The 12,504-nt window shown below is 46.2% G+C and overlaps 1 protein-coding gene across 1 annotated transcript in view; it reads right to left on the bottom strand.

The window, feature by feature from the left end:
• Nucleotides 1–12,504, bottom strand: part of EFNA2 (ephrin A2) — a 367,548-nt gene that overhangs the window by 42,983 nt on the left and 312,061 nt on the right. Inside the window, exon 2 of the mRNA XM_087703267.1 lies at nucleotides 12,117–12,409. Coding sequence (XP_087559393.1) covers nucleotides 12,117–12,409 — 293 coding nt within the window. The remainder of the gene's footprint in view (nucleotides 1–12,116; nucleotides 12,410–12,504) is intronic.

A 12,504-nucleotide genomic window follows, 5' to 3' on the forward strand; every position in this document is an offset into this window, starting at 1 on the left:
TCTCTATTATCTCTAAATTTATCTTCCATTTTAATTGTCTGTGCATTAAGAGCCTCGCTTAGATTACTCAGAAAAAATTCTTTCGTTAACACATCCCCAGCAGGGGGCGTAGGAGGCGGAGGCTGCAGCTTTGTGCCAGGCACTGAGGATGTGCCCCTGGAAGTAGAGGGTGACGACTTCAAGTTAATATTTGGTTTTGAGGCCATTTCAAAATTTGTCTGCCTGCAGTTAATAAAAATCTATAGCCTAAATATGCAGCTTTAAGTAAAGAGGCTTTTATTTTGAAGTTTAAGGCTTGGCAAAACTTTCAGTGAGTAAACATTGTAACAAGACCGTTCAACAGATTCATCACCATTTAACTTCCAAATAAGCTAAGTTAATAAAGGAGTAAAATTCTTCTATTGTGAAACCAAAACATTTGATAAGCTATCTCTTTTGTTTTGAATTCTTTTGAAGTCTTGTAAGAATTAGCAAAAAGTGTTCGTTATTACCGGAGAAACCAGCCTGCTCGGCGCCATTTTAAAAGCCTCTGAGTAAATAATTTTTCGGAGGAGAAAAAGAGAAGAAGCTAGAATGTTGATAAGCAATTATTGTCCTCGCAGTAAACGGATTCAGCTCGTGATAAGATTAAATCAAACAAAACTTAGAGCAGAGTGGGAGAGACCTACTTTGTCCTGCACAAGGCAGTTTGAAGTTCCCAGCACGGACAGCCGTTCTGCCTTGGGCTAGCCCCCCTTTCCTTGCAAGCACAAAAGCTGCAAAAATCGAAGAGCATTTGCCAGCAAAACAGTTTCTTCTTTCCCTCTTGCCTGAAGGATAAGAAAACCTGATAAGACGTCAGATGGAAGATCCTCTAAACAGGTACGTAGCCAGGAATTCGGAGGCAGCTGATTTTTTGCTGCCCCACACCAGTAAGCTCCTCCCAGGAAGTCCCGTAATGGCGCTTCTGTCGGCGCTCTTTTGTCGATGCGCCTTTGTCGGCACACTGTCAATGTCGCGGTTTTATTGCTGCGGTTTTGTCGGCGCACTGTTGTTGGACGCGCTTTTGACGGGTGACGCCAAATATCTGCTGGCAGGGAGCTGAAGCTCTGAGTTTCTGTCTCCCTTAAGATTTTTTTAAATTTCTCCTTTCAGGGGAAAATTTTTACCCTGCCTTTTAAAATATTTCTCAAAACATTTCATTCCTCTAGGACCGGGATGGCGAACCTATGGCACGCATGCCACAGGTGGCACGCGGAGTCATTTGTCAGCGCGCGTGCTGGCCAGCTGGCTTTAGCCTTTTTTTTTTTAGGCCATTTTTTGCCCTCCCCAGGCTCCAGAAGCTTTATAGGAGCCTGGGGAGGGTGAAAACAGCCTCCCCTGTCCCCCCCAGAGGCCCTCCGGAGGCTTCAGGAGCTCCCCTGAAGCCTCCGGAGTGCAAAAACTCAGCCCTACGGGCAAACCAGAAATTCAGGAACAGACTTCCAGTTTGCTCATAGAGCCGGTTTAAGCCCTCCAGAGCCTTCAGGGAAGCCGATCCCTGAAGGCTCCGGAGGGTTTAAACCGGCCCTACGAGCAAACCGGAAGTCACTTTCGGTTTGCTTGTAGGGTCGGTTTTTGTCCTCCAGAGCCTTAGGGAAGCCTCCTGAAGGTCCCTGAGGCTCCGAAGGGCTTAAACTGGCCCTCCAAACAAACCGGAAGTCCGTTCCTGCCCGTAAGGCCGTTTTTTTGTGCTCCAGAGGTTTCAGGGAAGGCGGGGGGAGGCTGTTTTCGCCCTCCCCAGGCTCCTAGAAAGCCTCTGGATCCTAGGGAGGGTGAAAAAAGCATGGAAAAAATGGGGGAGGGAGGGCTTGTCATGCACGCATGCGTGCTGGGGATCGCGCACTGCATTACGGGTGTGGCACGCCCACGCACGACCCCCCCTGCGCTCCCCCCGCTTTTGGCACACGAGCCAAAAAAGGTTCACCATCGCTGCTTCAGGAGAAGGGTGGGTGCTAACTTTGTACAAGGCAATCACAACCTAAGTGGGATGCGGTGGCTCAGTGGCTAAGATGCTGAGCTTGTTGATCAGAAAGGTCGGCAGTTCGGCAATTCGAATCCCTAGCACCGCATAACGGAGTGAGCTCCCGTTACTTGTCCCAGCTTCTGCCAACCTAGCAGTTCGAAAGCATGTAAAAATGCAAGTAGAAAAATAGGAACCACCTTTGGTGGGAAGGTAACAGCGTTCTGCGTGCCTTTGGCGTTTAGTCATGCCGGCCACATGACCACGGAGACGTCTTCGGACAGCGCTGACTCCTCGGCTTTGAAACAGAGATGAGCACCGCCCCCTAGAGTCGGGAACGACTAGCACATATGTGCGAGGAGAACCTTTACCTTTATCCCAACCTACCCAGCACTCACTCCCCCCCCCAAAACCTTTTGGGCATCAGGGACCCGTTCTTTAAGAAGAGGTTTTTCCCGCAAACCGGGAAGGGGGGGATTGCATGCTGCCTGCATCCCGCGGATAGGGCGTTGCTTGTTTGTGCATCCCGGTTTCTGGCATGTCCCGGCACAGTTCCTGTTTATGACGCGGAGCTTGGTTTTCCTCTGCTTATGAAGGATTCTAATGAACGCTCCAGTGTGTTTCCTAGGTGAATTGTCCTTGCAAAAAAAATCCCTACATTCTGTCCTGTTTCTGGGACACATTTGCAACAGCTCATAATTCAAAGCAAGTTCCCAGAGTTAGAAAAGCTACAAAAAGATTAAACAAAACCCCACTGTGTTGTAAGACAATGTCCAAAAGCACATTTGGAGGTGACTTTAGCTATTATCAGCTGATAGGAGGGGGAAAAAACGGCTCTAGATTTTTTTCCCCCTCTCTTTTTCTGTTATTTTGTCATCGTATGTGTCAATTGGCAAGGAACGGCGTCGATTACAGGTAGTCCTCCCTTTACAACCATTCATTTAGTGACCGTTCAAAGTTCCCACGGCACTGGAAAAAAAACGGACTTACAAACAGTTCTCGCGCTTACAACAGTTGTTGTAGCATTCCTGTCAGCTGCAACTTCATTTAGTAATCAGGAAAGAAGCCACTCAACTCCATTTGTTTGAAATCAAGTGTACTTTTGCTAATTATAAACGAACACTAGCAAAGCTAAGCTGAATCTGGTTAATTAGGCGCGAAAGCGAATAATATCATGTATAATTCAATCCCCTCCCCTTGGCACCCCAGTCCATAGTCCAATTATAACGCACCCAACTGTCAGGTGGGAGATAACTTCAAAAGACATCATCAGGATGGAATGCTGGACAGTTAACCTTGGCGGGAAAGTCCCTTCCTCCACATGCGCAATGAGATGGTCAGGTCAGCGTCTAGAATCTTCCTCCAGCACATCATGATTCCCCTCCCAAATACCATGCCCCCACTCCCCCTTTCAATGGCAGCCGAAGCAGCAGCAAAGCAGAGGCTGACAATTCCCATGGTTCAATTGATCCAAATTTGGACGCTTGGCAACTGGCATAGAATAGAATAGAATTTTATTATTTGTATGCCGCCCTTCTCCGGGAGGACTCAGGGCGGCGAACAATTCAAGGGGGGAAAAAAGGGGAACATAAAAAACAAAATACAAATAATAAAAGTAAACAACAGTCGCACAACCATACATGTCGAGAGGGGAGGGAACTCATCACCCCCAGGCCTGCCGGCAAAGCCAGGTTTTGACGGCTTTTCGGAAGGCCTGGAGAGAGGTGAGGGTCCGAATCCCTGCGGGGAGTTCATTCCAGAGGGGCGGAGCTGCCACAGAGAAGGCCCTCCCCCGGGTAATAGCCAGGTGGCATTGGCTGGTAGATGGCACCCGGAGGAGGCCAACCCTGTGAGATCTAATGGGTCTGTGGGAGGTAATTGGCAGCAGGCGGTCTCTCAAGCATATATTTATGACGGTTGCAGCGTCCCGCAGTTACGTGATCATGACTTGTGAGTTTCCCAGCCCGCTTTGGAAAAACAAAGTGAATCGGGAAAGTTGGATTCTCTTAACAACTGCAAGGATTCACTTAACAACCGTGGCAAAAATGGTCATAAAATTGGACAACTCGCTTATAACTGACTCACTGAACTACATAAATTCTGGTCCGTGGGTACAATATAAGGAAATGAGATGTAAATTGTAAACAGTGATTTGGAAAGAAGGACAGAAAACTTTGTTATTAAATATTATGGATGTTTCGCTAGAATAGGACAAGGATTTAGTGTCATTGGAGGATTTTAGAAATAGTAAATGAAATGCCAGTATGTGGTTATGTATTAAATCTTGGTATATTTTATGATGAAGGACGTTTAAACAACTATAGTCAAATGAAAATGGAGGCATGATGATGGTAACATGTATAAATATCTGAGTTAAAATACTTGAGTTAATATGAATTATGCTTGATGACTGTGGAAGAGATGCACGAAAGTCTTTTGTAACCAACTGTTACACTTTCTACAGTATGTAAAAAAGGAAGATTTTATGTGTTGTGTTTGTTTTGAAAATTAAAAATAAAAATTAAAAAAGAAATTCTGGTCCGAATTGTGGTCATAAGTCAATGGCTACCTGTATCAGGCTGGGTGGGCAAAGGACACTGTCCAAGTAGAAAACGGTTGTGTTGTGTAAGCAGAAAATCTGTAGCTTACCTATTTTTCAGAGTATAAGATGCACATTTTCCCCTCAAAAAAGAGGGTGTGCATCTGGGTGTGTCTTATACACTGAATACAGCATTTTTGGCCTCCCGAAACCCTGCCACCTTTGCAAAAAATGGCCATGCATAGCAGGGGTGGGTTTCAACCGGTTCGCGGCGGTCCCTGCAAACCGGTTGGTCACTGAACCCGGAAGTAAGTAACTTCCGGGAACGGCGAAGGGTGCGCCTGCCCGCTCGCGGTCCTTACCCGGTTTTGACAAGTTCTGCGCTTCCACGCATGCACAGGACGCATACAGCGCCTGCGCGATCGTCCAGGAGCAGCTGGAGCGTTGCGCAGACGCTAGTACGCATGCGTGCACCGCGCGCATGCACGAGGACGCCGCCGGCCCCGTTCTAACCGAACCGGTTGGAGCGGGGCGAGAAACACACCCCTGATGCATAGCCTTTAGGAGGCTTCCAGAGTGCTGCTGGGGGCTGAGGTTGGCAAAAATGAGCAAAAAACAGATTGTTTTTTGCTCGTTTTTGCCCCCTCCCCCCCCCGCAGCCCCCAGGAACACTCTATAAACCTCCTAAAGGCTATGCATGCCCTATTTTTGATGAAAAATAGGGCCATTTTCACAAAAAAAGGGCTGTTTTTCAGAGGTCTGCAAAGTGCAAAAACTTTTTTTAAAAATTTGCTTCTTCAAAATCTTGGTGCGTCTTATACTCCGGTGCATCTTGTACTCTGAAAAATAAGATAACTAGTACACAGAAGGCCGCCCAGTTCTCTCTCTCCAGCAAGCCAAACCTGGAGAATGGTTGCCAATCAGGGTGGAAATCCAAGCTGTATATAACCTGGTTAATCTTTGCCTGTAACAAAGAAGCTTTTTTTACAACGACAGGTTTTCCCCAAGTCCTTTGGTTAACAGCATCTCAGTTGCTGCAGCCAATGGACAATAAACACTGCGGGCTCAAGTGGCCGGACTAAGAGAGAAGGACCGCTGGAAAGCTATTCATCACAGCTGGCAGAAAATGCCATGTGCAATCTTTGGTTTTATTTCCAAAGCTGACCGCTTGCCACCAATTGAATCTCTGGTAAGAGGGAGGGAGGGAGAGAGGGAAGAGAGAGAAGAAAAAGGGAAAAGAAAGTCAGAGGGAGATAGGAAAATAGGAGATAGAAGAAAAAGGAAGGAAGGATAGAAAGAATAAAGAGGTAGGGAGGAACAATAGAAAGAGGAAGGATAGAAAGAAAACGGGGAAGGTTGGAAGGAGAAAGGGTAAAAAGAAGAGGAAGAAAGAATAAAAAGAAGATAGAGGGGAGGAAGGAAGGATAGAAAGAAGAAAGAGGAAGGAGAAAGGATACTTTCATATTTTGGATCAATCACTGGGAGGGAGACTATGATTCTAATCCCACCTTATTCATAAAAGCCAGCTGGGGGACTTTGAGCCAATCGCTGGGAGACTGAGTTCTAGTCCCGCCTTAGCTATGAAAGATGGCTGCATGAAATTTGGACCAATCACTGGGAGACAGTGATTCTAATCCCGCCTTATTCATAAAAGCCATCTGGGGGACTTTGAGCCAATTGCTGGGAGACTGAGTTCTAGTCCCGCCTCAACTATGAAAGATGGCTGGGTGAAATTTGGACCAATCACTGGGAGACAGTGATTCTAATCCCGCCTTATTCATAAAAGCCAGCTACGTGACTTTTTGGCCAACCATCAGGAGATCGGGAGTTCTAGTCCCACCTTAGCCATGAAACCCGGCTAGTGACTTGGAACCACTTATTCTCTCACTCAGCCCAACCCACCTCACAGGGTTGTTGTTATGCAGAAAACAGGAAGAAGGAGTATTAGCTATGGTCTCCAGCTTGAGTTATTTATAAAAACTAATAAAAATGAGACTGGGAAAAAAATGTTTAAATGAAAAAAGACCAGAGGTCTCATCGAGAGGCTGAAGCCCAGATCATTTCGCAAGTCAAATATGGTCGGGAACCAGGCGGCCATTAACGTTTCTCACCCAGAACTTCCAACGCTTCTTTGAGCCATGTCTTCTCCTCTCTCCCTGCTCTCCTTCGTTCTGTGCTGAACACGGGTTTATTTTTATTATTTTCTCAGAATGTGGCCCCAGCTGGGTAGTGAAGCATCCCCCATTCCCAAGGCCCCAATGGAGTTTAAATAGAGTCATTCTTGCTAATTAAACCAGTCGCTGTGATTGCTTAGTTAGGATTGACAGTGTAATCAGAAGTCGGAGTTGGGCATGGCGTTCTCAGATTTTTTTTCTTCTCCTTCTTCTTTTAATTATGAAAATAGATCTCGGCAGAAGATTAAAATTGTGCCGAAAAGGAGAGGTACTCGCGCCCTCTCTGTTTCAATGAGGCATGGCCATAATAAAGAGCTACACAGACACACCAGGAGGTCAATACGGTGATGTGAATTTAGTCAACAGCCTTGTTTTTCCTGGCCCAAATGATAACGTTGTGGAGAATGGCAGGGTATATCAAACTGAGATCCTTTGAGGGTGTGCGAGGCAAACACAAAATTAGGAAACAAAAGCAACGGGGCGGGGAAGATTATCAAATTTAAGAATATCCTGCAGCAGTGAGTTCCACAGATTAAGATGGGTGGTAGAAAGCAACTTTCTTTCTTTCTTTCTTTCTTTCTTTCTTTCTTTCTTTCTTTCTTTCTTTCTTTCCTCTTTCTCTCTTTTTTTCTTCTTCTCTTCCTTCCCTCCCTCCTTCCCTCCCTCCCTTCCTTTAAAAAGCCCCCAAATTCCTTCCTTCCTTCCTTCCTTCCTTCCTTCCTTCCTTCCTTCCTTCCTTCCTTCCTTCCTTCCTTCCTTCCTTCCTTCCTTCCTTTAAAAAGCCCACAAATCTTGCAGGGGGCACAAGGAACCAATAATCAATAACCTCTTAGGATGGCTGCACTAGTTCATTTTCTCCATGTCTGCGGTTTGTGTGTCTTACTTTTTAATTTACTTAGATTTTTTTTTTAAATGATGGATTTACATTTTTACAATGATTGTATTTCTATAATTATTGTTTTTTTAAATTGCTGAACACCGCCCCCAGTCATTTCTTGTGAGAGTGGGCAGCTATGCACATTTGATAAATAAAATCTATATACTATTAAACTTCTCATTTTCTGTAGCCTTTCATTGGGCAAAAGAGTGCAGCGTAGGGCAAGGTTGGTTTAGTGGAATGGTTAAGACACCATGCTAGAAAATGAGAGATTGTGGGATCAAATCAGTGGTAGGATTCAGCCAGTTCGCACCTAATCGGGAGAACCAGTTATTAACTTTCTAAGCAGTTCGGAGAACCAGTTGTTGGAAGAAATCTCCTTTTGTTTTTTTCCACTTTACAGGGCTAATCCTGTAAGGAAGGCAGGAAGGAAACATTATGGTGTTGTTTCTAGCCTAATCTTTATTGTCCTGCTTACAGAAACTGCTTCTCTGGTTAACCCTTATTACAGCTAAGGCGAAATCCCCAATGACCTGAGTGATGTTGAGATGGCCACGCCTACCCAGTCACATGACCACCAAGCCCCACCTACCCAGCTGGTCATTAGGGCAGAGAACCAGTTGTTAAATTATTTGAATCCCACCACTGGATCCAATCCCAATTTAGCCATGAAAGCCATCTGAGTTGACTTTGGGCCTATCTTCTCTAAACCCATCCCACTTCACAGAAATATTGTTGTGAGGAAAATAGGAAGAGGGAGGAGTCTCAGGGATGTTTGCCTTCTTGAGTTATTTATAAAAATAAAGGTGGGGAAATAAACAAACAAATAGATAAAATGTACAAAATGGCTCCAAAATACAAGGCCTATGACTCCCATGGAATTTGGCAAATTTTATAAGACACTACTAGCTGATAACTTGGCGTTGTCTGGGTATTTATTTATATGGTGGGAAATGTCCGGACCAAAGGTAATTTCTAATGTTGGATTTTCCCCCTTTCCGTAGGGAGCCCTTTTATGGAGTATTGTGAAGCCATTACCATGGCAACTCCACTGCGCTGTACAGTAGAAGCCATTTTTCGGCAGTACAGTAGAAGTCATTTGAAGGCACAACAATAGCAATAGCAATAGCAGTAGACTTATATACCGCTTCATAGGCCTTTCAGGCCTCTCTAAGCGGTTTACAGAGAGTCAGCATATTGCCCCCAACAATCTGGGTCCTCATTTTACCCACCTCGGAAGGATGGAAGGCTGAGTCAACCCTGAGCCGGTGAGATTTGAACCGCTGACCTGCTGATCTAGCAGTAGCCTGCAGTGCTGCATTTTAACCACTGCGCCACCTTGGCTGAACAACAGGCTGAATCTTAACATAACACATTCCCCAAAAGGTGTTAGGGGCGTCCTACCCCACAAAGTATGTGTTTCCAGAGAGTAAGACATCTGTGTACCAAGCTTGGTTGAAGTTGCTCAAGGCGTTCCAGAGTTATGCTGGAACGAACACAGATTTGATGACACAAAAGTGACCCGAAAGCAGTTTATGACATAAAACCAATATGCCATAGAACATTAGGCGAGAAAAACCAAATGCACAGGTACAGTATATGTGGTACCATCCTCAATAGTAGTAACTGTGAGAGGGATCTTGGAGACCTAGTGGACAACCATTTAAATAGGAGCCAGCCGTGTGCAGCAGCTGCCAAAAAAGCCAACACAGTTCTAGGCTGCATAAACAGAGGGAGAGAATCAAGATCACGTGAAGTGTTAATACCATTTTATCAGGCCTTGGTAAGGCCACACTTGGAATACGGCATTCAGTTTTGGTCGCCACGATGTAGAAAAGATGTGGAGACTCTAGAAAGAGTGCAGAGAAGAGCAACAAAGATGATTAGGGGACTGGAGGCTAAAACATATGAAGAACGGTTGCAGGAACTGGGTAAATCTAGTTTAATGAAAAGAAGGACTAGGGGAGACATGATAGCAGTCTTCCAATATCTCAGGAGTTGCCACAAAGAAGAGGGAGTCCAGCTATTCTCCAAGGCATCTGAGGGCAGGACAAGAAGCAATGGGTGGAAACTAATCAAGGAGAGAAGCAACCTAGAATTGAGGAGAAATTTCCTCACAGTTAGAACAATTAATCAGTGGAACAACTTGCCTCCAGAACTTGGGAATGCTCCATTCAACATTGGAAGTTTTTAAGAAGAAAATTTGTCTGAAGTGTGGGGTTTCCTGCCTAGGCAGGGGGTTGGACTAGAAGACCTCCAAGGTCCCTTCCAACTCTGTTATTCTATTCTATTCTATTTCCGGTCATCATCTGTTGAAGTTTGATTGTGCTCCCCAGTTTAATGTGGGCTGCTTTCAAGGCAGCGACACCTCTGAATACCTCCCTGGATTTTTAAGAAGTTTTCAAGTCTATCAGAAGCTCTGCCTTGATTGAAAAAACTGAGGAATCTGGTAAGGAAATGCCTCTGAAAGAATGACCTGATAGGTCATGGGTGGTTCAGTAAATAATAAAAACACACTCTTTCAAGGAAAGCTCCCAGTGATTGACTGGTTAAGTGTAGATAAATGTGTGTTCTCTGTTAGACACAGCTTTTAATTTGTTGAGACTGCGCTGAGGGCATGGATAGCAAACACAGCCCCCCTCCCTCCTCCCTAATCACACACGGTCACCTACAAAAGGTTCTTTGCCAGTCAAGACTAGATGATTATCTCCCGTTAGTGCCGGGGAAACACTAATATCCTTCCAAGCTAAATTGGGGTGGGTGAAACTTGGGGAGGTTTGTCAACACAATCTCTTGATTGCATCTTCCACTCAATCCTCCGAAGGATGACGGGAGACAATGCACAGATCTGGCAATATCTTTGCAAAGGCAGGTTTGGAGGGGAGTATTTTAGATCTCAGGGGACGCGGTGGCTCAGTGGCTAAGACGCGGAGCTTGTCGATCGGAAGGTCGGCAGTTCGGCGGTTCGAATCCCTAGCACCGCGTAACGGAGTGAGCTCCCGTTACTTGTCCCAGCTTCTGCCAACCTAGCAGTTCGAAAGCATGTAAAAATGCCAAGTAGAAAAATAGGAACCACCTTTGGTGGGAAGGTAACAGCGTTCCGTGCGCCTTCGGCGTTTAGTCATGCCGGCCACATGACCACGGAGGTGTCTTTGGACAGTGCTGGCTCTTCGGCTTTGAAACGGAGATGAGCATCGCCCCCTAGAGTCAGGGAAGACTAGCACGTATGTCCGAGGGGAACCTTTACCTTGTTTTGGGTCTCGGATGTGGAATTTTCAGAAGCAAACGAACCCATTTCTATCCTTAAAACCTCCCTTGCATTGCCAAAACTGTCGTTGCCAACATGGCAAAAAAAAAAAAAAAAAAAGCGTATGCAGTCCTAGGCTACATGAATCGAGGGATAGAATCAAAATCTCTTGAAGTATTAGTACCGCTTTATAATGTCTTGGTAAGACCGCACAGTTTTGTTCATCACAATATAAAAATAAAGAGGTTGAAACTTTAGAAAGAATGCAGGGAAGAGCAATAAAGATGATTAGGGGGCTGGAGCTAAAGAGTAGAAACAATAGTTGCTGGAATCGCGTATGTCTAGTTTAATGAAAAGAAGGACTAGGGGTGACATGATAGCAGTCCTCCAATATCTCAGGGGCTGCCACAAAGAAGAGGGAGTCAAGCTATTCTCCAAAGCACCTGAGGGCAGGACAAGAAGCAATGGCTGGAAACTAATCAAGGAGGGAAGTAACCTAGAACTAAGGAGAAGTTTCCTAATGGTGAAAATAGCAATATATCCAGGACCTGGATATATCCGTGACCGCCTCCTGCCACATACCTCCCAGCGACCGATAAGATCTAACAGGGTGGGCCTTCTCCGGGTGCCGTCGACTACACAATGCCGTCTGGCGGCCCCTCGGGGGGAGAGCCTTCTCTGTAGCTGCCTATGGATCGTCCCTATGGAACGATCTACCCCCTGAGATCCGGACCCTCCCCACTCTCTCGGCCTTCCGGAAGTCTATTAAGATCTGGCTGTTCCGGCAGGCCTGGGGCTGTTGATCCTTGATTGAGCTCCAGCCCCACTAAGATTGATTGTATGTTGTGTTATTTTAACTCCTTTGCTCCCAGCTCAACTCCACTGCACATGTGCATGTGCCTCCTGCTGGCCAGTTGATTTTTGAGTCTATGCCACACATGTATGGGGCAGATGGGGTGCATGCGCAAGGATCAAATGTGCATGGATAACACACACTCACACCGACCCATTTTTGCTCCCAGGAGGTTGCAGGGAGGCCCAAATCAGGGTGCGGGGGGATTGCACGCCCCTGCGCAGGGGGATGGGGGCGCGGAGGGGTCATGCACACGTTGCATTATGGGTGCATGCGTTTTCGGCCAACGACAACAAAAAGGTTAGCCATCGCTGGGCTCAGCTAAAATCCTCACTTCATGTACGGCACATAAAGTTTTCGCCCTCCCAACCCCTCACCTCACCCCAGGGAAACTCCAGCCTGCTCGGTTCCTACGGGAAGCGTTAAGGCAGCTTTCAGTACTTACAAATGTAGTAATACTCGTGCCCGGGTCTGAATTCGAATCCTAAGGAGAAAGGGGTAAAAAGCTGGAACTTCTCGGAGAACTTGAGGGGCCCGTTGGGGGAATCCGGCCGGTTACATTCCCAGCGTTTGAAGCCGTTCTGCCGATGGTCGCAGGAGCTGTGTCCCTCGTAGTTGACCATGTACAAAATGTACCTCTCCATCTGATCCATGGGAAACGGGATCTCATAGTGCGGGCAGTATATGTCCAGGTAATCGTTGATGCTGACCTCCACGGTGTAATCCCCTTGGTGGAATCTGCCACAGGAGGAAAAAGAGACGGTTAAAAGGGGTTCTCGGGTCTCGAAAACCAGAGCCCAACCAAAGGGTGTGACGTTCAAAATACTGGTAGT

Source organism: Thamnophis sirtalis, unplaced genomic scaffold (genome assembly GCF_051295495.1).
Source record: "Thamnophis sirtalis isolate CommonGarterSnake01/CBP01778 unplaced genomic scaffold, rThaSir2_p1.2 scaffold_1, whole genome shotgun sequence".
NCBI lineage: Eukaryota > Metazoa > Chordata > Lepidosauria > Squamata > Natricidae > Thamnophis > Thamnophis sirtalis.